The 24,511-nt window shown below is 50.3% G+C and overlaps 3 protein-coding genes across 3 annotated transcripts; 1 reads left to right on the top strand and 2 right to left on the bottom strand.

Moving 5' to 3' along the window:
* Positions 1-3,493: 3,493 nt before the first annotated feature.
* LOC310887738 (olfactory receptor 14A16-like) lies at positions 3,494-4,420 on the bottom strand (the record flags this gene model as incomplete). Its single annotated transcript, XM_083813911.1, has 1 exon — positions 3,494-4,420. Exon 1 carries the CDS (start codon positions 4,289-4,291, stop codon positions 3,494-3,496), a length of 798 nt encoding a protein of 265 aa, XP_083670037.1. The 5' UTR covers positions 4,292-4,420.
* Positions 4,421-15,018: 10,598 nt separating this feature from the next.
* LOC310887827 (olfactory receptor 14C36-like) lies at positions 15,019-16,652 on the top strand. Its single transcript, XM_083814005.1, has one exon. The coding sequence runs from the start codon at positions 15,107-15,109 to the stop codon at positions 16,112-16,114; it is 1,008 nt and encodes a 335-aa protein (XP_083670131.1). The 5' UTR covers positions 15,019-15,106; the 3' UTR covers positions 16,115-16,652.
* Positions 16,653-23,121: 6,469 nt separating this feature from the next.
* LOC310887737 (olfactory receptor 14J1-like) lies at positions 23,122-24,057 on the bottom strand (the record flags this gene model as incomplete). Its single annotated transcript, XM_083813910.1, has 1 exon — positions 23,122-24,057. The coding sequence occupies one exon, from the start codon at positions 24,055-24,057 to the stop codon at positions 23,122-23,124; it is 936 nt and encodes a 311-aa protein (XP_083670036.1).
* Positions 24,058-24,511: the final 454 nt, after the last annotated feature.

The raw sequence follows: 24,511 nt of genomic DNA, 5'->3' as shown, positions 1-24,511 counted from the left end.
GGGGCGCTGCTACTGACTGCCTCCCACACAAGCTCTTCTGAGGCCATTGAGCACAACTGTAAGGAGACCAGCTTCATCCTCTTGACGGCCTCCCCTCAGGTATTTATATATACATTAATGAGGTCTCCCCGCAGTCTTCTCTTTTCCAGGATAAACAGGCCCAGTTCTCTCAGCCTGTCCTCGTGCGAGAGGTGCTCCAGGCCCCTCATCATCTTTGTAGCCCTCCTCTGAACTTGCTCCAGTAGCTCTACATCCCTCTTGTACTGGGGAGCCCAGAACTGGACACAATACTCCAGGTGGGACCTCAGCAGGGCTGAGCAGAGGAAGAGGATCACTTCCCTTGACCTGCTGGCAACACTCTTCTGAATGCAGCCCAAGATACCATTGCCCTTCTTGGCCACAAGGGCACATTGCTGACTCATGGGCAGCCTGCTGTCCACCAGGACTCCCAGGTCCCTCTCTGCAGAGCTGCACTCCAGCAGGACACCCCCCCAGCCTGTACTGGTTCATGGGGTTTTTCATACCTATTTGCAGGACCCTGCACTTGCCCTTGTTGAACTTCATGGGATTCCTCTCGGCCCAACCCTCCAGACTGTTGAGGTCCCTCTGAATGGCAGCACAGCCCTCTGGGGTATCAGCCACTCCTCCCTGCTTTGTGTCATCAGCAAACTTGCGGAGGGTGCCCTCCGTTCCATCGTCCAAGTTGCTGATGAATGAGTTGAACAAGACTGGACCCAGTACTGACTGCTGGGGGACACCACTGGCTACAGGCCGCCAACTAGATTCTGCACCACTAAGCACAACTCTCTGAGCTCTGTCGTCCAGCCAATTGTCAGTCCACATCACCGTCCACTCATCTAGGCTGCACTTCCTGAGCTTGTTAATGAGGATGTTATGGGAGACGGTGTCAAGAGCCTTGCTGAAGTCAAGATAGAAAACATCCACTGCTCTCCCCTCATCTACCCAGCTAGTCATCTCATCATAGAAGGATATCAGACTGCTCAAACATGACTTCCCCTTGGTGAATCCATGCTGACTATTTCTGATCACCGTCTTCTCCTCCACATGCTTGGAGATGACCTCTAGCATGAACTGCTCCACCACCTTTCCAGGGATGTCAGTGAGGCTGGCTGCAGTTGCCAGAGTCCTCCTTACCCTTTCTGAAGACTGGCATGATATTGGCTCTCCTCCAGTCCTCAGACACCTCTTCTGTTCTCCAAAACCTTTCAAAGATGTTGGAGAGTGGTCTAGCAATAACATCGGCCAGCTCCCTCAGCACCAGTGGGTGCATTCCTTCGGGGCCCATGGATTTGTGGATGTCAAGTTTGCTTAGCTGACCTCTGACCTGATCTTCTTCAACCAAGGGAAAGTCCTCTTTTCTGCAGACTTCCTCTCTTGTCTCCAGGATCTGCGATTCCTGAGGGCTGATCTGAGCAGTAAATACTGAAGCAAAAAAGGCATTTAGTAACTCTGCCTTCTCCGTATCGTTTGTCAACAGGGCACCCACCCCATTCAGCAGCGGGCTGACATTTTCAAGTCTTCCGTTTTCAACTGATGTATTTGAAGAAGCCCTTCTTGTTGACCTTGACATTCCTTGCCAGATCTAATTCTAAATGGGCCTTGGCCTTCCTTGTCACATTCCTGCATACTCTGACAGCATCCCTATCTTCCTCCCAAGTGACCTGTCCCTTTTTCCACATACTGTAAACTTCCTTCTTCTGTCTGAGCTTCACCAGGAGCTCCCTGCTCATCCATGCAGGTCTCCTGCCCCCTTTGCTTGCCTTCTTGCTCATGGGGAGGCACCCAGCTTGACCTTGGAGGTAGTGATGTTTGAATACTGACCAGCTGTCTTGGAATGCCCTTCCATCCAGGGCACTAACCCATGGAATTCTTCCAAGTAGATACCTGAAGAGGCCAAAGTTTGCTCTCATGAAACCCAGGGTCGCAATCCTACTTTATACCCTGCTTCCTTCTTGCAAGATCCTGAATTCTGGCATATCATGGTCACTGCAGTCAGGGCTGCCTCTGACCTTCACATCTCCAACTAGTCTTTCCTCATTCGTCAGTCCAAGGTCCAGCAGCACAACTCTCCTTGTTGGCTCTCAACTCGCTCTTCATTCACCCCTAGGCAGAGCTCCACGTATTCCAGTTGCTCTCTCACATAAAGAGCAACTCCACCACCTCGCCTTCCTGGCTGGTCTTTTCTAAAAAGCACGTAGCCTTCCATGACAGCATTCCAGTCATGCAAGCTATCCCACCATGTCTCTCTGATTGCAGTGAGATCATAGCCTTGTGACCGCATGCAGATCTCCAGTTCTTCCTGTTTGTTTCCCATAGTAGGCGCATTAGTATACAAGCGTTTCAGGGAGCTGAAATGCTTATCTCTCGTGCTGTGTGTGTATGTATAGAAACACTTGAGATGTCTTTCACTCAACTCAGCCCCTTGTGGGGCAGACCCTGCTGTCCCTGGTATTCCTCACCAAAAGCTGAGGGTGCAGAGCTTACCAAGAAGGCTTGCCTGTCACTGTCCTCTGCCACCTTGGATTTCTGGTCTGCTTCCTTCCTGGTTTGCTTCCTCTTCTGGGTCCCCAGGTTCTTCTTCCTCCCATCCCCCCTTCTTTTTCCTCACTCTTCCTTTTATTTTCCCTATCTCTAACTTATGTTCCTAACGCTAACAGTCTTTCATATCCTACTGTTATCTGTTACACTCCCCCCCCCTTCCCCCAAAGTGACATTTAGCATGATTTGGGTGCAGAGTTGACTACTATAGTCACATGTTTATCACGTACTTCATTGAGCTCATTATCATATTCAGAGGTGTTAACATCAACATTAATTTTACAAATAATCGTGCAAAAGCTTTCACTCTGGGCACTATAGCTGTCAGTGTTTTGTTTTGTTACCAAACAGGGTTGTCCTGCCGCTAGAACACTCCCTCCTTCAGCCACCTCTCACACCAAGCTTGGGGCTCACCATCTTTAAGTTTATATAAGAGAAAGTAGGAACAAGCTGTTCAACTCCCCTTTGCCCAGTGTTGGTGCTCATCAGTGACACAAACAAGTCTAACTACTCTCCACACATGGAATATCCCGAGTTGGAAGGGATTCTGAAGAATCACAGAATCTATGGATCATATGGATCATAGAGTCCACACCATTTCCAAAGCCTTTTGGGGTGATTCACTAGATCCACTAATTTCACTAGAGGAATAGCAAATAATTCACCAGACTCCTTTCTCTATGCCTGCTGTGTTACCTGGTACAGCAGAGCTCTTATTTGCCTGTAGAAGGGAATGAATAATGTCATATCTTTGTGGAAAACACTATCACAACTACAGCAAAGGAATAACAAATAAAAACAAAATAAAAATAAAATAAAAAATAAAATAAAAAATAAAATTAAAATTAAAATTAAAATTAAAATTAAAATTAAAATTAAAATTAAAATTAAAATTAAATTAAAAATAGAACATCAGGGCTAGTAACAAGTTACATTATGAGTGATATGCAGAAGAAAACAGGAAGTTCAATGCCTCTGAAAAACATCCCATCATCAGTTTCCACACTGCATCCTTGAGCTCCTTGTTCCTCATGCTGTAGATGAGGGGGTTCACTGCTGGAGGCACCACCGAGTACAGAACTGCAAGCAAAAGATTCAGGGATGAGGAGGACATGGAGGAGGGTTTCAGGTAGGCAAATGTGCCAGTGCTGATGAACAGGGAGACCACAGCCAGGTGAGGGACGCATGTGGAAAAGGCTTTGTGCCGTCCCTGCTGTGAGGGGATCCTCAGCACTGCCCTGAAGATCTGCACATAGGAGAACAGAACGAAAACAAAACACCCAAATACTAAACAGACACTAATCACAAGGAGCCCAACTTCTCTGAGGTAGGCATCTGAGCAGGAGAGCTTGAGGATCTGGGGAATTTCACAGAAGAACTGGTCCAGGGCATTGCCTTGGCAGAGGGGAAGGGAAAAGGTATTGGCAGTGTGCAGCACAGCATAGAGAAAAGTACTGCCCCAGACAGCTGCTGCCATGTTGACACAAGTTCTGCTGTCCATTATTGTCCCATAGTGCAGGGGTTTGCAGATGGCAATGTAGCGGTCATAGGCCATGATGGTGAGGAGAGAAAACTCTGCTGCGACAAAGAGAGCATACATAAAGATCTGGGTAGCACAACCCGCAAAGGAAATGGCCCTGGTGTCCCAGAGGGAGTTGGCCATGGCTTTGGGGACAGTGGTGGTAATAGTGCCCAGGTCGAGGAGGGCGAGGTTGAGGAGGAAGAAGTACATGGGGGTGTGGAGGCGGTGGTCGCAGGCTACGGCTGTGAGGATGAGGCCGTTGCCCAGGAGGGCAGCCAGGTAGATGCCCAGGAAGAGCCCGAAGTGCAGGAGCTGCAGCTCGCATGTGTCTGCAAATGGCAGGAGGAGGAACTCGTTGGGAAAGCTGCTGTTGGACACTTGCTTCCTCTGGGCATGCTTGGCTGTCCATGGAGGAAAAGACAGACACAAGTTAGGTAGACTTATGTGAGCAAAACCTCTAACACGTTTCACACAACCCTCCTCAGCAACTGCCTCTTCCCTGTGAGGTCTGTTTTTTCTTTCTAAGGGTGCCTCAGGGACCAGGCAGATTCTCTGTGAGATCAGAAGTCAGTCCTACTTTACAGCATCTGGTAAAGAGCACCAGGGATGGATCTCACGTGCACACTGGTCAGAGGTATCTCCCTATTTGCAGATCCTGAGCAGAACATCCAACTATCTTTCAAGAAACAATGACGGTGGTTTTGGTGCTCTCTCAAGGTGAAAGGGTGTGGAGCAAAACTGTGAGTTTCCTCAAAGACCGACAGACCTTTCAGTGTAATGTTCTCTGATCTTCAGTCATTCATTTAAACCTGACAATTCCATTACCAACCCCCTAGCTACTCTTTAAAGCAGGAAAGTGAAAGCCGAAACCCCAGAGAGTGCCTTCCCTTCAGGTACAGCAGATGTTGGTCTTCCTTGTGAAGAATCTGCCCCGGACATGCAGTGGGGGTGCTGTAGAACAGTGAGCAGCCTGATCTACGGAGCAGCCTCTGGGCAGCAGCAGGACCCTGCCCTCCTCTGTCACAGCTCCTTCCTTTCCTTCCAACCTCAGCTTCTCTCTGCAGCGCCCTGGGCAGCTCCCCAGGCAGACTGAGTGCTGAGGCTGAGTGCTGAGCCTAGCAGGCAGCAGAGGCTCTGTCCCAGCACACAGCCCCTCGGGCACAGCAGGGACCCTGCTCTGCACCACAGCCCTGGCCACCCCTGCCTGCACCCCGGATGCACAGCCTGAAGCCAGAAATGCAAGAAGAAATCCTCATGTCCTGTCCCTCTGACAGGTTTGGCAGCTAATCATTGATCGAGGGAACATCTTTGTCTTCCACACTAAAGAAGCCAGGGCAGCCCCTGTGACATGTCCTACCAGCCATGGGAAGTGGCAGCTGTAGAAGAACCCTCTAGGATACTGCATTTCCTGCCCTCGCACAGACACTTACCATGTTAGAGCTGTGAAGATTTCTCCAACACTGAGCTCTCAGCATCCCCCCTCCACACTGCCTTTAACATCTCCCTCCCTTCTCTCAGCCGCCCTTGTCCCCCGCAGGCAGTGCTCCCAGCCCTGCTGCGCTGTGCTGTCTCTCTGCAGCACTGCCCGCTTGCCAGGAGCTCCCCTTGGGCCCAGAAGCCTGGCCCAGCTCAGCAGCACAGCTTCAGACCAAGGCCTCGCTGTCTCTGCCCTCTCTTGTGTCCCTTGAGATGTCCCTGGGCCTCCAGGGGAACCAACTTTGAAACAGACTGAAGCAATCCCTGAAGTTCCCTCCCACAGCTGAGGAGCAACACTTACTTCCAGCAGTGTCATTTCTCATACTGGGAGAAGTTTCATCAAAGAATCACCTTGTCCTCTTCCAATTTAAAGGCAGGGCACCCAGACTGTGACTCACAGGGATCATATTTTCCCAAGTTGAGGGAAGTGATCACAGTGAGTCAATTGATGCATCTCATTCTGAGTTTGATGTCCTGGCCTGAAATAGGGCCCAGAACCTTCCTTATCAGCCACAAACCCACACAGTTTGGGATTTCTCTCACCTCTGTTCAGATATGTACAAAATACTCTAGGCTAAGCTCCCTCAGTAATTACAAGAGATAGAGAAGAGCAGTGAGTTTTTCAAATGCAAACACCATTTGACATTGACACCCGCAACTACGATATCATCGGCATAAGCGAAACCTGGTGGGATGAGTCCTGTGACTGGGGTGTTGCGATAGATGGTTACAGGCTCTTCAGGAGGGACAGGCAGGGTAGGCGAGGTGGTGGGGTGGCGATGTATGTGAAGCAGGGGCTGGACTGTGTGGAACTTCAGGTCGGAGATGGCAAAGTTGAGAGCCTCTGGGTAAGGATCAAGGGACGAACGAATAAAGGGGATGTCGTTGTGGGAGTCTATTACAGACCGCCTGGCCAGGACGATAGCGCCGATAAATTATTCTTTACAGAACTAAGAGAGGCCTCGAGATTAACTCCCCTTGTCCTTATGGGGGACTTCAACTTGCCAGACGTTAACTGGGAGTGCCACACGGCTGACACGAGCAAGTCCAGGAGGTTCATGAAGCACCTAGATGATAACTTCTTGGTGCAGGTGCTAACGGAGCCAACTAGGAAAGGTGCCCTCCTCGACCTGTTGCTAGAAAACAGAGAGGGTCTGGTGGGAGATGTGGTGATTGGTGGCCGCCTTGGTCAAAGCGACCATGAAGTGGTTGAGTTCAAAATTTACGGTGACAGAAAGAAAAGTGCCACCAAAACCTCATCCCTAGATATGGGGAAAGCGGACTTCAGGCTGCTCAGGGAACTAGTCAGCAAGGTCCCCTGGGAAACTGCTCTTGAAGGCCTCGATGTCCACCAGTGCTGGTCATTCTTTAAACGATGCCTCCTAGAAGCACAAGATCAAGCAATTCCTAAATATCGCAAGTCAGGCAGGCGGGGCAGGAGGCCGGCGTGGCTGACCAGGAACATTCTAATGGAGATTAGGCGGAAACAGAGAGTGTTTCGCTACTGGAAGGAGGGCCAGGTGTCATGGAAAGAATACAGGGATGCCGTTCGTGTTTGTAGGCAGAAAATTCGTGTGGCCAAAGCACACCTTGAGTTGAAGCTGGCTGTGTCTGTGAGAGAAAATAAAAAGGGCTTTTTCAGATATGTGAATGGAAAAAGGAGAACTAAAGAATACATAGGGCCGCTCCTTGATAGGGAAGGTCTCCTCACAGACAATGACATAGGCAAAGCAGAGACGCTTAACGCCTTCTTCGCCTCTGTCTTCAATGCCGATGATGGGCTTCGGGACCCAGGGTGCCCTGAGCTAGAGGACTGGGACGGTGGGGATGACAAACTCCCAACTGACCCTGAACGTGTGCGGGATTTGCTACTCCACCTGGATCCCTACAAGTCCATGGGTCCGGATGGGATTCATCCCCGGGTGCTGAAAGAGCTGGCGGACGTCATCGCGGAACCTCTCTCAATTATTTTTCAACGATCCTGGGAATTTGGAGAGGTCCCGGTAGACTGGAAGCTGGCAAATGTTGTGCCGATTTACAAGAAGGGTCAGAAAGAAGACCCTAGCAATTACAGGCCTGTCAGTCTCACGTCAGTGCCTGGTAAAATCATGGAGAAGATGGTTCTCGAACTTATTGAGGCTCACCTGGGGGACAAAGCAGTCATTGGTCCCAGCCAGCATGGGTTTGTGAAGGGCAGGTCCTGCCTAACTAACCTGATTTCCTTTTATGATAAGATCACCCGTATGATGGACCAAGGGAAACCAGCTGATGTGATTTTTTTGGACTTCAGCAAGGCTTTTGACACGGTTTCCCATAGGATCCTACTGGACAAAATGTCCACCATACAGCTAAATAAAAACATCATACGATGGGTGAGCAATTGGCTAACGGGCAGGGCCCAAAGGGTTATGGTAAATGGGGCTGCGTCAGGCTGGCGGGCGGTCACCAGTGGGGTCCCTCAAGGCTCCATTTTAGGGCCGGTACTTTTCAATATTTTTATAAACGATCTGGATGTAGGAATAGAAGGTATTTTGAGCAAGTTTGCTGATGACACCAAACTTGGAGGAGTTGTGGACTCGAATGAGGGTGGAAAGGCCTTGCAGAGGGATCTGGATAGGTTGGAGAGCTGGGCGATCACCAACCGCATGAAGTTCAATAAGAGCAAGTGCCGGGTCCTGCACCTGGGACGGGGAAACCCTGGCTGCACGTACAGACTGGGCGATGAGACGCTAGAGAGCAGCCTAGAAGAGAGGGATCTGGGGGTCGTGGTAGACAGCAAGTTGAATATGAGCCAGCAGTGTACCCTGGCGGCCAGGAGGGCCAACCATGTCCTGGGGTGCATCAAGCACGGCATCGCTAGTAGGTCAAGGGAGGTGATTGTCCCGCTCTACTCTGCGCTGGTGCGGCCTCACCTCGAGTACTGTGTGCAGTTCTGGGCACCACAGTATAAAAAGGACATGAAACTGTTGGGGAGTGTACAGAGGAGGGCTACGAAGATGGTGAAAGGCCTGGAGGGGAAGACGTACGAGGAACGGCTGAGGTCACTGGGCCTGTTCAGCCTGGAGAAGAGGAGGCTGAGGGGAGACCTCATCACAGTCTACAACTTCCTCGTAAGGGGGTGTCGAGAGGCAGGAGACCTTTTCTCCATTAACACCAGTGACAGGACCCGCGGGAACGGGGTTAAGCTGAGGCAGGGGAAATTTAGGCTCGACATCAGGAGGGGGTTCTTCACAGAGAGGATGGTCGCACACTGGAACAGGCTCCCCAGGGAAGTGGTCACTGCACCGAGCCTGTCTGAATTTAAGAAGAGATTGGACTGTGCACTTAGTCACATGGTCTGAACTTTTGGGTAGACCTGTGCGGTATCAAGAGTTGGACTTGATGATCCTTAAGGGTCCCTTCCAACTCAGGATATTCTATGATTCTATGATTCTATGATTTGAGGTGCCAGAGGATGTCTGAGTTAGCAGTAATCCTTAAAGTTAGGACTTTAGAGACTGAGAATATATGTATTAGAGTTTTGTCAGTGTATACTGCCTAAAAATGTTGCCTCCCTTTGTGCCTTGTCACTAACCTGGGAGCTGTCCCTTGGCAGTTAGCTAAATAATATAAACCTCCCCTATAACATCTCACTCTCCTCCCCAAAAGTGGGAGAAAATTAATGGAGAAGAGGTAATTTAGAGACAGTACTTTCTAAAAGGTGTTTGGGAGCTTAGGCACATGAGTGGACTGCCCTACATTCACTAAATTAGGAGGCTCTATCAATTTCCTTGAGGGTAGAGGGGCCTTACAGAGATGTCTTGATAGACTGGAACATTGGTCAGTCACCTACAATATCAAATTCAACAAGAACTAGTGTCAGATTCTGCACATCAGACCATGTATTCCTGGATGTACATATAGATTGAGGGACAAGTGGATGGAGCATAACTCTGCAGAAAGGGATCTGGGGGCTGTGCTTCATGGTAAGCTCTGGATGAGTCAACAATATTCCCTGCAGTGACCACGGTGGAGTTGATCCTGCAGGAGGGCAGCATAGCTGACAAATAGCAAGCTCACAACTCTGGTCTTTGGGAGAGCAGTCTTTGGCCTCTTCAATATCTACTTGGAAGAGTCCTGTGGGATAAGGCCCTGGAGAGAAGAGCGGTCCAAGAAAGGTCGTTAATATTCCAGGATCACCTCCTCCAACATCAAGAGCCGTCTATCCCAGGAAAGATGAAATCAGGCAAAAATGGCAAGGGGCCTGCATGGATGAACCAGGATATCCTGGCAAAACTCCAACACAGAAAAGAAGCATAGAGACAGTTGAAACAAGAACAGATAACCTAAGAGGATTACAGAGGCCTTGTCTGAGCATGTAGGGAAGAATTCCGGAAAGCTAATGCCCGACTCCAATGGAATTTGGCCAAGGATGTCCAAGGCAGTAAGAAGAGCTTCTAGAAATACATAGATGGCAAAAGGGAGGTTTGGGAATATGTGGACCCACTGCTGGATGAGGCCCAGGATCTGTTGACACAGGACAGGGAAAAGGCTGAAGTGTTGGATTCCTTCTTCACATCAGTCCCTACTGTCAAGACTGTCCTTTTGGAATCCCAGGTCATAGAGAACTGGGGAAAGTCAGGGGCAAGGAAGATGTACACTTGGTGGGAGTGGGTCAGGTCAGGGCATACTAGAACAAATGGGATACACATGGCTATGGGACCTGATGGGATTCACCCATGAGAGCAGAGGGAGCTGGCTGATGATCTTGCAAGGTCACTCTTGGTTATCTGGGATCAATCTTGGTGACCAGCAGAAGTGCCCCAAGACTGGAGGAAAGCAAATGTCCCTCCTAGCTGCAAGAAGGGCAAGGATGAGGGCCCAGGGAAGTACGGGGTGTTCAGGCTCCACTTCATCCCTGGGAAGGCGATGGAGCAGCTCCTTCTGGAACCCTTTTCCAGGCTCTGGAATGACAAGAAAATCATCCGGAGCAGTTGGGACATCTTCAGGTAGGGGAAGCCACATCTAATCACTTTGGGCATGAAATGTCCATGATGAAATGACTGGCCTGGCAGATGAGGGCAGAGCTGTGGTTATAGATCTACCCTGAATTCAGTAAGGTTTTGTTGTGGATTAACCTGGAAGTAGCTAAGCACCACACAGCAGCTAGCTTGGTCCTCCCACCCAGTGGGTCTAAAAGTGAGAAACCTTGTGGGCTGAGATAAAGACAGTTTAGTAAGTAAAGCAAGAGCTGTGCACACATGCAAAGTAAAATAAAATAAAATAAAATAAAATAAAATAAAATAAAATAAAATAAAATAAAATAAAATAAAATAAAATAAAATAAAATAAAATAAAATAAAATAAAATAAAATAAAATAAAATAAAATAAAATAAAATAAAATATAAAATAAAATAAAATAAAAAGAACTCATTATTCACTATTTGCCATTGGCGAACAGAAGTTTAGCCATTTGTAGGAAAACTGTGTTTCATCAAGTGTAACCATTAGTTGCAAAGGAAGTTGCAATATGACCCAATATTCCTCACACCATGAATAAAAGAAAAATACAGAATTTTTTAGTGTTTATTCTAAAGCTTAATAAATACCTATCATTTAATTTCTGTCTCAGCTCAGCATAAGAGACACATCAACTTAGTAGAGCAGGTCCAGAGCATGGCCACAAAATCATTCAGAGGGCTGGAGCAGGTCTGTTATGAAGAGAGGCTGGGAGAATTGGGGTTTGTCAAGATGGAAAGGAGAAGGCCCTGGGGAGACCTTACAGCAACCTTTCAGTACCTAAAGGGGGCCTGCAGGAAAGCTGGGGAGGGACACTTTATCAGGGAATTTGGTGACAGGACAAGGGGCAATGGCTATAAAACTAAAAGAGGGTAGTTTTAGATTAGATATTAGATGTTCACTTAGTGCTGAACCATGTAAGCACAGCATCAAAGGTTTCTATTTCTCATACTGCCCCCCGTGACATGTGGGTTGAGAGTGTGCAAGACATTGTGATGGGACACAGCTAGAAGAGCTGACCCAAAGTGATCAAATTGATATTCCTCACCATCCAGCACCCTGTGCAGCCTACCACCCCACTACCAAAAGCATGCCATGCACAATAAGCACACCTCCTGTGAAGAGTGGCTGAGAGAGTTGGGATTGCTTAGTATCGAGAAGACAAGACTCCATGAGAAATTATTGTAGCCTTCCAGTACTTAAATGGGACCTGCCCATGTGTGTAGGAAGCGAAGCGAAAAGAGAAAAGAGAAAAGAGAAAAGAGAAAAGAGAAAAGAGAGAAGAAGAGAGAGAGAGAAGAGAGAAGAGAGAAGAGAGAAGAGAAGAGAAGAGAAGAGAAGAGAAGAGAAGAGAAGAGAAGAGAAGAGAAGAGAAGAGAAGAGAAGAGAAGAGAAGAGAAGAGAAGAGAAGAGAAGAGAAGAGAAGAGAAGAGAAGAGAAGAGAAGAGAAGAGAAGAGAAGAGAGAGAAGAGAAGAGAAGAGAAGAGAAGAGAAGAGAAGAGAAGAGAAGAGAAGAGAAGAGAAGAGAAGAGAAGAGAAGAGAAGAGAAGAGAAGAGAAGAGAAGAGAAGAGAAGAGAAGAGAAGAGAAGAGAAGAGAAGAGAAGAGAAGAGAAGAGAAGAGAAGAGAAGAGAAGAGTTCATTTGGAAGGGACCTTCAAAAATCATCTAGTCCAACTGCCTGACCTCTTGAGGGCTAAACACAAGTTACAGCATATTAATGAGGGCAATGTCCAAATGCTTCTTGAACACTGACAAGCCTGGAACAAGAACCAGGTCTCAAGGAAGCCTGTTCCAGTGTTCGACCACCCTCACAGTACAGAAAATGTTTCCTGCTGTCCACTCTGAATATCCCCTAGTGTATCTACATGCCATTCCCACACGTTCTGTGATCAGTTAGCAGGGAGAAAAGATCATCACCTCTCTCTCCACTTGCCCTCCTAAGACAGTGGCTGAGAGCAATGAGGTCGCCCCTCAGCCTTCTTTTCTCCAGACTAGACAACCCAAAGTGTCCTCAGCCTCTCCTCATAGGACATCCCCTGTTACCAGTATTCCCCCCTTTCCCTTGGTTTCCCAGCTGACAAGGTTCCTGGTCAGATAACCTTGCTGGAAGAAACATTTTCTCTCTCTCCCATGCTCCCACCAGTCAGTGTGACTGACCAGGTCTGGCTCCCTCACTGCCTCCTTTAGCACTTGTCAGTCAGGTTTGTGTCCCTGGCTGTGTTGTGCTTTATCCCCAGGAGGTAGCCAAGAACCACACAGCCGCTCTCTCCCTCCCCATTCTTAACAGAACAGGGGGAGAGACATAGGAGCAAGATGTGGAGAGACTGTATCAGGGAGTGTAGTGATAGGACAAGGGGCAGTGCTTTTAAGCTAGAAGAGAGTAGATTTAGATCAGGTCTAAAGAAGAAATTCTTCACGTATTGGGTGGTGAGGTCCTGAAACAGGTTGCCCAGAGAAGTGGTGGATGCCTCATCCCTGGTAGTGTCCAAGGTCAGGTTGGATGGGACCTTGAGCAAACTGTTCTAGAGGGAGGTGACTCTGCCCATTTCACAGTGACTGGAACTAGAACTTAAGATCCCTTCCAACCCCAAAGATTCTATGGTTCCATGAGCATGCTGGCCAACAATTGGTTGTGTAGTCGGTGTAGACAGAGGGATTTCATTTGCTGTGAAGAAGATTGCTTCTCCTGAATATTAACAAGTGCTTGAAAGAAATGGAATACAGCTGTGTGTCAATCTGTGGGTGTCCTAACTAATAAAAGGACAGGAAAAGATGATTCTCATAACGAACTCTTCCTTTGAACTAGGAGAATAGATAGCACTGGAAATAGGTGTCTCTCCTGAGTGGAAAGAAGGAAGAACAGTGATTGCATCAGTTTGATTCAAAGCCGATTCCCCTGGAAGCCCAGGGACTTGTCAAGAGCTCCCTGTGCTGCTGAGCTGGGACGGGCTCCTGGGCCCAAGGGGAGCTCCTGGCAAGCGGGCAGCGCTGCAGAGAGACAGCTCTGCCCACGAGCAGCTCCTCTGCACAGCGCAGCAGGGCTGGGGGCACTGCGTGCAGGGGACAAGGGCGGCTGAGAGAAGGGAGGGAGATGTTAAAGGCAGTGTGGAGGGGGGATGCTGAGAGCTCACTGCAGGAGAAATCTTCCCAGCCCTGAACAGGGTAAGTGTCTGTGTGAGGGCAGGCAGGTGCAGTATCCTAGAGGGTTTTCCTACAGCTGCCACTTCCCACGGCCAGTAGGACATGTTACAGGGTCTGTGCTGGCTTCCCTAGTTTAGAGGAGAGGGATGTTCCCTGGATACAAAATTACCTGCCAAAGCTGTCAGAGGGACAGGACATGAGGGCTCCTCCTCATGGGGTCGGCTGCAGGATGTGCAGCTGGGGTGCAGGCAGGAGTGGCCAGGGCTGTGGTGCAGAGCAGGGTCCCTGCTGTGCCCCAGGGGCTGTGTGACAGGGCAGGGCCTCTGCCGCCTGCCAGGCTCAGCACCCTACCTGCCCGGGGAGCTTCCCAGGGAGATGCGGGGAGAAGCTGCAGGTGGAAGGAGCCCCCCAACAAGAACAGGGCAGGACACTGCTGGTGCCCAGAGGCTGACGCCTGGGTCAGGGTGGTTGCAGCTCCACAGCACCCCCAGGGAATCTCTGGGGGAGATTCTTGAAATGGAAGAGAAATGCCTGTACTACTAGTAGGGAAGGCACTTTCTGGGGTCTCTACTTTCACTTTCCTCCCCTGAAGGGCTCTCAGGACAGGTCAGAGCTGCTGTATATCTGCATGAGGAGATGTCCCTGGGCAATTATCTGGAACAGGAGATGTCTGCAGAACAAAGCTGAGCACACATCAGGTGGGATAGGGTCTGTGAGCAATGGCAGGGAGGAGATGTGGGGACAGGGAAGCAGCTGCCAGCAGGGACAGCTCCAGGCAGCAGAGACCTGGGCAGGGAGGGAGAGGGAGCTGCTGCCCGAAACACCAAGGGAGGGGGGATTCAGGCACTCCCTGCCAGGCCTGCAGTGCAGGCACCTTCTCTACAGCAACCCCCTGCTCTCCTCTGCCACCCAGCACAGCCTCTGCCCTCAGGGGCTTTAAGGCATGAGCCACTTCCTCCTCAGCTGGACCTCCAGAGGAGGAGAGGAGCCTGTGTCCTGCAGTGTGATAAACGACGCTGAGGCTAAGAGTGCCTTCCCTGCAGAGTCACTTCCATAGGTGGCATGCAGGCTTGGTAAGGTTAAGGCTTCCCTGCATGCCTGCCTTCCTTTCTCTGTGTCAGTGCGTTGGAGCATTGTGGTATTCTTTCATATGTCTCCAGCTGTGTGTGATTCTCCTGCTCTCTTTGTCTGGGGTGCAGGAGAGTATAAACTTCTCTTCTGACAAGGAATGCTGGGCCCTGCCCTGAGGGTGTCTTCTTGGGAACAAAGGGCCCAAGATTCATTTTAAACTGTCGGGCATGGTGTCACTCAGTTGGGAGGGTAGGATAATGAGCGGGTTCATACAGCTCAGGGAAGGGTGAATTCTCTGAGAGAAGGCGTGAATTTTGTTCAGAGAAGTCTCCCTAACATGCCTTTGCCTTTTCCTCCATTGACAGGCAACTATGCCCTGAGGCAGCAAATGTCCAACAGCAGCTTCCCCACAGAGTTCCTCCTCCTGCCATTCGCAGACACACACGAGCTGCAGCTCCTGCACTTCGGGCTCTTTCTGGGCATCTACCTGGCTGCCCTCCTGGGCAACGGCCTCATCCTCACAGCCGTAGCCTGTGACCACCGCCTCCACACCCCCATGTACTTCTTCCTCTTCAACCTCGCCCTCCTAGACCTGGGCTCCATCTCCACCACTGTCCCCAAAGCCATGGCCAACTCCCTGTCGGGCACTACGACCATTTCCTATACAGGCTGTGCTACCCAGTTCTTTTTCTTTGTTGTCTTTGTCGCAGCAGAGTTTTATCTTCTCATCATCATGGCCTATGACCGCTACGTTGCCATCTGCAAACCCCTGCACTATGGGACAATAATGGACAGCAGAACTTGTGTCAACATGATAGCAGCTGTCTGGGGCAGTACTTTTCTCTATGCTATGCTGCACACTGCCAATACCTTTTCCCTCCCCCTCTGCCAAGGCAATGCCCTGGACCAGTTCTTCTGTGAAATTCCCCAGATCCTCAAGCTCTCCTGCTCAGATGCCTACCTCAGAGAAGTTGGGCTTCTTGTGGTTTGTGCCTGTTTTTTTGGGGGGTGTTTTGTTTTCCTTGTGCTGTCTTATGTGCAGATCTTCAGGGCCGTGTTGAAGATCCCCTTGGAACAGGGACGGCACAAAGCCTTTTCCATGTGCCTCCCTCACCTGGTTGTGGTCTCCCTGTTTCTTAGTACTGCCACATTTGCCTACCTGAAGCCCCCCTCCATCTCTTCCCCATCCCTCGACCTTTTGCTGGCAGTTCTGTACTCGGTGGTGCCTCCAGCAGTGAACCCCCTCATCTACAGCATGAGGAACCAGGAGCTCAAGGATGCAGTTAGGAAACAGATTTCATGGATGTTTTTCAGTACTCATAAAGATCCCTTCACTCTCCAATAATGAATCCCAGTACAACACCTTCCAGGCTTGTGTTTTGGTTGTTCTCATTATTGTTAGAATTCCTTTTTGTTGTTGTTGTTGTTGTTGTTGTTGTTCCAGTTGTTCTTGTCATTATGAGTGTTTGTGCTCCTTGCATTTGTACATAAGTGTTTGGATTCCCTTCCTCCCCCCCTGTGAATTAATGAACCTCTTCTGTCCCATATGGAGGCTGTATAAATGTGCGTCTAGCACTGTGAAGACTCAGTGAAGACTCCTGCATAACATCTCCGTAATAAAACGGAATCACCAGAGTGTACTGACCGAAGGCTGGGATTTCCTTCCCTAACCAGTGTCAAGAATAGGCCCAAAGAATTGCTCCCCACAAGGATCTGTTCCTGTTTTGGTTCAGGGAATGGCTCATTGTTGCACTGTGACCGCTCAGAGACCAAGGGCTAGATTTAAACTCACCCATGGGTGTCTGCTTAGCTCTGCACACAAGACTCTGCACACAACGAGCCAGGCTCTCTGTGAATATAAACAAAAGAAAGGAGCCTGCATTGCCTTCTTTGTCTGACATCCTTCCTCTGAGACCTGGTCTGGATCTGCAGGGGCAGTGCCCATGTGCAGGGGTGCTGAGGAAAAGAGCCCCATCCCAGCAGCATGGCCAGGGAGCAGCAGCGCTTGGTGCCTGCAGAGCTGCTCTCTTGCCACTGCCACCTTCTCCTGCTGAGCCCTGCTGGTGGGGTCAGGCCCGGCTGCTCCTGTAGCTTGGTGCCAGTGCTGCTGTGGGGCTGTGCTGGGACTGCAGGCAGGGACAGGCAGTGGGCACGGCAGTGGCACAGCTGGCCTCCACTTGCTGCAGCACTTCCCTCCTAAGAGGGGATCTCCTCCGGGCACTGCCTGAAGGCTGAGGCCTTCCTGCAAAGTTGCTGTCAAGAACAAGACCAAGGAAGAGACTCCAAAGAGGCTGTGTGCTTTGCTGCTTTCCAGATGGGCTCAGTGTGGTGAGAGCAGAGTCCCAGCATGGAGTTTAGGGACCTGGGGCTGGTTCACAAGATCCCTGTTAATTGCTAGTGGCCATGCAGCTGATGAATATTTCTAATTCCTAGACACTCGGGCTCCACAGAACATGATGGTGCTGATGGCAGATGAGTTTCTTTTATTTTTATTTTTTTTTTTTTTTCCCTGGAGGGAGCCAGGAACTTCCAGGAGAGCCCAGGTGATCTGCAGGGGCAATATGAGCCTGGGAGACAACTGCAGAGTGTGAGCCGGTCCAAGGTGGACTGACCAGAGCTCAAGTGCTCAATCTGGTGAGAGCAGGCAGAGGAGAACTCTGCAGCCCCGGGGCATGCAGCAGCCCCAAAAAAGGAGTCTGGCGAGTGATTCCTTGCAGCCGTGGGGCAATGGCAGTGACCCCATGAGCTGGGTCTGCCTCCCAGCCTGCCCAGCACGGCCCTGCAGAGTGCCCCTGTGCCCCGGGCACCACAGCCCCCTCGCTCTGCAGAGCAGCACCGCCAGCTGGGGCTGGAGCTGGGGCTGGAGCTGGGAAGGCGCTTCCCCTGAGTGTCTTCTAGGCCAGCTTCAGGCACATGGCTTCTGGACGTGAGCGTGATCTTCACTGTGCACAAGGAGGTGAGAGGCCACAAACAGGCACGGGGCTGGAACATTGCCTGCAACGTCCCTCCTGCCCTAACACCTCACAGGACTGGCATGGAACTTTCTGCTGTGTGTCGGAGAGGCTGTGAGTCCAGCAGCAGTGCCATGGGCTTGAAGGATCACAACCAGCTCACTTCTACCTGGGCAGACTCTGGCCCAAGAAGGGGGTGTTTTGTAGGCATCGTATTACGAGGGCAGTGGTGCCTCAGTAAGCTCTAAGTCCAGTAGGAAGCGAATGGCTGTTAAACAGCCTGTGAGTTGACCTCTTTCTGAAGTAGCTGACAGGTCATCCCTTGAATCCTGGCTGGGATTTGTGAGCCTAAAGGAGGCCATGACAGGCCAGCAGATGCACCTGCTTTGCACATAGTTTGTGAGATCCTCTCTCCCTAAGGACCTGGTAGGCCCCATTGAGGAAGAGGTCTTGAAGAGGTGTTGTCATGTCAGAGGTTTCAGCTTTTGCCTCATTCATCCTTCAGGGCTTGTTTCAGTTTTCGACACAGAGGGGGCCACTGCCTCCCAGATGCCTGGGGAAACACAAAGCCGTCATGAGGTCATGGAAAAAGTTACCCTGGGTCCATAGGAGCCATTCTGGAACCAAAACATGTAGGCAGGAAGTGCACTTTTGTGGTGTTGCAGAGCTGCTGGGCACATTGTGCAGGGTGCTCCGACAGCCTTTGTGTCCTTCTCCATGCTGGCTTAGGAGCTGCTTCTTTCTCAGGAACAGAGGAGCCTACAGAGGTGAGACAGATACTCTGAGTTCATGAAAGCCATCAGAAAGCTGCCCCTAAGAAGATGAGTGATATGGGGAAAAAGGAGGAGCCTGGCCAGGAGATATGTGAGATTTGGGGGAGGAAAGAGGAGCTTGGAGAGCAGAAGCTTACAATTTTGGAGAGGTAAGAATATTCAGGTAATGTTGATCCCACCACAAAGCTGACTTAAAGCAGCCATGTGAAGCCCTTGCCCTATTTTAACCTGTTACTTTAATACCTAAATCTAAACGCCACTCCACACCCTGACAGGAATCCACTGCTCTAACTTTTGACCACAATATCCCTTGAAGACAAAATTAGTCCATAACCCCTCTCCGTTACCTTTACTCTCTTGCTCACCCTGATCCCTGCCCTTAACACTAGCATTAAAATGCTCTATTTAACCCTAGTCTTCTTGCAGACCTGAACAAAACCCTCAACCAAAGAGCTTGCCCATACCCTAACCACAGACCTGACACCCCAAGCAGAACACCAAACCCTCCTGCTAAACATCTGCTTAATGTCTCACCCAGAAAGGTTCGCCGTAGTCCCTAACGCCATACATAAACAACTAAAAAAAAACCAACTAAAACACAACTAAACAACGTAATTAAAAACAACTAAAATCCAAAGCCTGTCTTCCTGTGCATTAACATTCTCACCTTTAACCCTTTTCCTAACCCTTAACTTTAGGTTCTTGTTCCATTGGGGCAGGGCAGGAATCGTGAGATTGTGGTGCATTCAAAGGTGAATGCAAAGGGCCATGGATCTGAGCAGCTTGTAGGCCACAAGGAGGAGATGGGTGGGAATGCTCTGATGAGCTCAGCTCTGCCTCAGGATCTCCTGCCCCAACAGGAAGAATGTGACTGTGGCAGTGACTGTGAGGTCACTTCTCTCTCTGCAGTTGATAGGGCAGCAGCAGCAACGTGTCACAGAAAGGGACTGTGAGGTCACTTCTGTCTGAAGTAGCTGACAGGTCACGCTTCTACCTAGGATCTGTACTTTTCAGCTGACATCTGCCAGTGGTCCTGCAAGGCCAGCAGAAGGCACCTGGTTGGCATGCTGACTGTGGGATCCCCTCTGCCTACATGCCCAGGAGGACCCAGACAGAAAGAAGGCCTGAATATGGGTTGTCCTGTCCCTTCTGCTTGAGTACATGAGTGGACAGCAGCTGGCACAAGGCTTGGTTGTGTCTACACAAGAAGCTGCAAGGCCAGCAGCAGGACCATGGCTTGGAAGATGCTGGTGAGGTAACTTCTGTCTGGTTGGCTGACAGGCCACTAGAAGGCTGATGGGTTGGGATGCCTCCTTCAGGAGTGGTTTCCACCCTGATGGAGCTTTCTTTGGTAGTAGGAAAGAGCAGGAGAGAAAAAAATTGCCACAAAGTGCACCTTGGAAGGTTGGCACTGGTCATGAAGAGGAAGAAATGTCCCTCAAAGGGTTGTGCTGTGGTGCCAGAGGTCACCCAAAGAATGTCTGTGATCAGACCATGGCTTTGTGTTTCAAGGAACAGCTGGTGAGGGTTGACAAGACATCGGTGAAACCACGGAAATGCCGGGATGAGAGCAAGGTGGTGAACAGAGATGGGTGTCTGCAGCCTTCAAGGAAATAGGGCAAGGTGTGGGGCAGCATAGGGAAGCCTGGAGAGGACAAAGAGGTGGGTGCTGGCAAGAAGGGAAGGCCCCAACAGCCCTGACATTTTTGTCCCCTTGGATAGAGCTTCTGAGGAGATGAGATATAGTCATTGCAAGGGGGCTCATTGCTTTCTTGAGACCCTGTGCAGAGGCAGGGAGGTGTCATGTCATTGTTCTTCTTGCGGCATCACACTGCCCACCACATCCCACAGACCCCCAGCAAGAGCCCTGAGCCAGACGTGGAGGTGCAGGATCTTCCCTCCCAGTGGCTGGAGTCAGGACCTGGCCCTTTTACTTCACCACAACAAAGCCAGAGTTTTCTCAGCACAGTGCTTTGCCTATCTGTAATCATGGCCACCAATTATCTGCCCTAACAAGTCCCTGAGGAGAATCTCTTGGTAACGGCCCTCGGTGGGGCCCATTAATACTCCAAGTCACTTCAACTTTTCCTTCTGACTTTACTTTCTCAAACAATTGCATCATTCTCCTCTCAGTACCTGAGGTTCAGAGACAGAGCATCAAAATCCACCATGGAATTCATTAAAATGCAGAAACACCTAAGGAACCATATGTCTTCCATAGTTTTATTCAAGTCTTCAAGACTTGGACAGCTAATTGGAGAGCTTTCATGGTGTAGTTAAGGAGGAAGATTTCAAAAAGCACCTAATAAAAATCTTTTCTCATTTTAAAGCGTGGATTTTGTTGCATTTCAGTTTTGAGCATCTTTCTTCAATTGATATTAATCCAGGGCTTCTCCTATGGAGACATCCATAGGGAGGACAAGCAGACTCTTGTTGTCTGACAGTGCATGGACAACCTTGCTCCTCACCACCCCAACCCTGACATTTCTCTCATGGCCACCTGGCACTTGCATCACTTTTCCTTACACCAGACTTCTGCACTGAAGTCTGCAGCTGGATGTTACAGCCCCTTTGCACCAGCTTCCCCCTGCTTTTCTTAGAGACCTGGCTGCACACAGGCACAGAGGGGTTTTTCCTTATTTTTAAACAAACAGCAGGAAAACATGCAGCAATTTTCCAAACAGCAAAGCAAGCTCCTCATCTTGTATGTCTTCAGTGAGGTTTACCTTCCCCAAAGGATGACTGTAAATTAAGCATTTTATACTGATTGATAGGAAATTATAAGTATTAAGATATGTATTATTCCATATGATCCTAATTCAATGACAAATGACGAGGAGCTTGCTACAGAAACAATTAAGCCAACTGCTAATAGATGGGCAAGCTTGAACTCAATGAAGCTCAAAGCAGCAACTGGGTCAGTGAGAGCAGTCTGAAAGATCAAAGGGTAAGGTGAGGGCAAACCAGGAGAACCATGGGAAGTGCATAGGTCCAGACAGGCAGATGGAAAGGGGACATTCAACAGGGATTGTTTATTCAAGATGGGTGGAAGTACCTGGAAGATGAGGGAGTACACCATGATGGACAAAGCGATGACAATGCAAGTACAGGTGACCATCAGTATTTCTTCTCCTGTGATGAATGTAGATCCTGAAAATTCACCTGAAGAAGGATGTAGATCACTGGTGAAGGAACTGTCTTTTTGTGCCATCACCAATGCAGATTACAAAAACACTTCCACACATAACGGTAATAAGTCCTACTCCATCTTTGTCATCCTGTGGGGCAGGGGAGAGGGAGCTGACAGCCAAGGGGCACATGTGGGTGTGGAAGGTGGGGCTCATCAGAGACAAGGAGTCAAGGCAGTGGGTGGGGGAGGCCAGGAGAAGCAGCCCAAGGGGTGGTGCTGCTTGTGAGCACACATTTGTGCCAGGAGCCTGAGTGGGCAGCAGCTGTGTGGACGTCAGGGAAGGCCTGGGAGCTCATGCCAAGAGCGCTCCTGCCAACAGAGACAAGGCCCGGGCCGAGGACAAGGGGAGAGGCAGATGCAGGGCAGGAGGCTGCAAGGGCCCTCAGCAGATGTGCTGGCCAGCATGCACTGGGAGGTCCTGGCGTGCATCAGAGAGCAGCAAGGAGGGTGCTGTAGAGTGGGTGGGTTGCAGAGCCCCATGCAGGGGCTGGCTGGGGGTCCCCTCTGCTGCAGCCACCACACGGAGCATGGCAGGAGGAGGGCAGGCAAGACTTGTGGCCACAGTGCAGAGCCTGGCCCTGGACACTCCATGACCGCCTTGCAGGTCCTGACAGGCTGCGGTGAGGGGACGAATGCCCTGGGCCCCCTTCCTGCTCTGCCCAGGCCATCAAGGGCCCAGAGCGGCCTCCCCTCCCCTGCCCCTGCAGCTCTGGGCTCCCTTTGCACAGCCCTGGCTCTGCAGCACCAAGCCCTGTTGGGAGCCCTCCCCTGCATGCTGCCACCGCTTCCTGATGCTGCTGTTGCCCTCTGCCAGGCACTGCCCAACCCAGCCCAACCCCTGCCCACCTCTCCCCACCTCCCTGCCCTCTCCCCAGCCCAGCCCAGCCCAGCCCAGCCCAGCAGCCCAGGCTGGGCTGGCCCCAGGGCAGTGCCCATCGCAGGCTGCTGCAGGGCTCTGGGCACAGCCACCACAGCCCCAGCCCCTCGCAAGGCACCGCAGCTGCTGGGACAAAGGCGGCTCTGGGCCTCCCCAGCAGCCCCCAGGCTGGGGCCAGCTATGGCTCAGGAAATGGAGGTCAGTGAAGCTGCAGACTGCCCCATCGAGTAGTGAGGGGCAGCCCCTGGGGTCTTGGCCCTTAGCCCCTCCTCCGCGCTGGAGTTGCTCCCCCTGCTGCAGAGGAGATGGGAAGAGACAGGCCCTGAGACCAGTGAATATCTCACGGCTTCTTTATTGACTTTGCACAGGAAGATTGGATCTTAAAGTACCGTAGATGACTGGTTCAAAACAAAAATCAACAGGTAGGAGGATAAGAAGAAACTTCTTTAAATAAAAATAATACTATCACATGTTTGAAAAAGTAATAATAAAGACAATTTCAAAATATTTTCCTAACATTTTGTGAGAAACCCTGTTACTACTGTTAACATGATGGGCATATTACCAATGCTGAAGAAGCATGTATGCAAATAGTTTCCTTACTGCATTCTTCAGCTCCTGGTTCCTCATGCTATAGATGAGGGGGTTCACTGCTGGAGGCACCACCGAGTACAGAAAGGACACCAGCAGGTCCATGGATGGGGAGGAGATAGACGGTGGCTTCAGGTAGGCAAACAAGCCAGTGCTCACAAAGAGGGAGACCACGGCCAGGTGAGGGAGGCACATGGAAAAGGCTTTGTGCCGGCCCTGCTCAGAGGGCATCCTCAGCACGGCCTTGAAGATCTGCACATAGGACACCACAATGAAAACAAAACAACCAAATGCTAAAGAAAGACTAAAGACAAGTAGTCCAACTTCCCTGAGGTAGGCATGTGAACAAGTGAGCTTGAGGATCTGGGGGATTTCACAGAAGAACTGGTCGACTGCATTGCCATGGCAGAGGGGCAGGGAAAATGTATTGGCTGTGTGCAGGACAGCATTGAGAAAGCCACTGCCCCAGGCAGCTGCTGCCATCTGGGCACAAACTCTGCTGCCCAGGAGGTTCCCGTAGTGCAGGGGTTTGCAGATGGCAATGTAGCGGTCGTAGGCCATGACAGTGAGGAGGGAATACTCTGCTCCAAGCAAGAAGAATAAAAAGAAGACCTGGGCAGCACATCCTTCATAGGAGATGGCCCTGTTGTCCCAGAGGGAATTGGCCATGGCTTTGGGGACAGTGGTGGTAATAGTGCCCAGGTCGAGGAGGGCGAGGTTGAGGAGGAAGAAGTACATGGGGGTGTGGAGGCGGTGGTCGCAGGCTACGGCTGTGAGGATGAGGCCGTTGCCCAGGAAGGCAGCCAGGTAGACGGCCAGGAAGAGCCCGAAGTGCAGGAGCTGCAGCTCGCGCATGTCTGCGAATGGCAGGAGGAGGAACTTGCTCACTGAGCTGATGTTGGGCATGGGGTTCTTCCCAAGGAGGAAAAAACATTAATAAAGTCAACATACCTGGAAAAAAAATGCTTTAATAAAGAAGAAGACATACCTGAGAAAAACTTGTTCCATTTCTCATATAACTCCCCTGAAAACATTTTTCCCCTTTCAGGCAGATATTTAGCAGGTTGCTTTCATGTGCTCAGCTTGATGCTGCCTGAGGGTGGCCCTGGGAGCAGGGATTCTGCTGTGGGCAATGCAGGAATCAGTCTTGCCCCACAGCCAGAGGTAAAGAGGAACATAGGGTAATCTCAGATTCAATCACCTGATAATAAAGAACTTTTCCATATTGTTACTCATAATTCACCCAAATGCACGGCAGGGCTGTGAGGATTTATTTTTTTGTTTTCTGTCTAGCTGCCCACCCTATCCTGAGGACTTTTTCTAAGGCATAAATCCTGGGCATTTCAAGTGAAACTTTGTG

This window comes from Anser anser (assembly GCF_964211835.1).
Source record: "Anser anser genome assembly, chromosome: 29".
Taxonomy (NCBI): Eukaryota; Metazoa; Chordata; class Aves; order Anseriformes; family Anatidae; genus Anser; species Anser anser.
The sequence above is the reverse complement of the archived record's forward strand: the minus strand, read 5'-3'. Positions and strand labels throughout refer to the sequence as shown.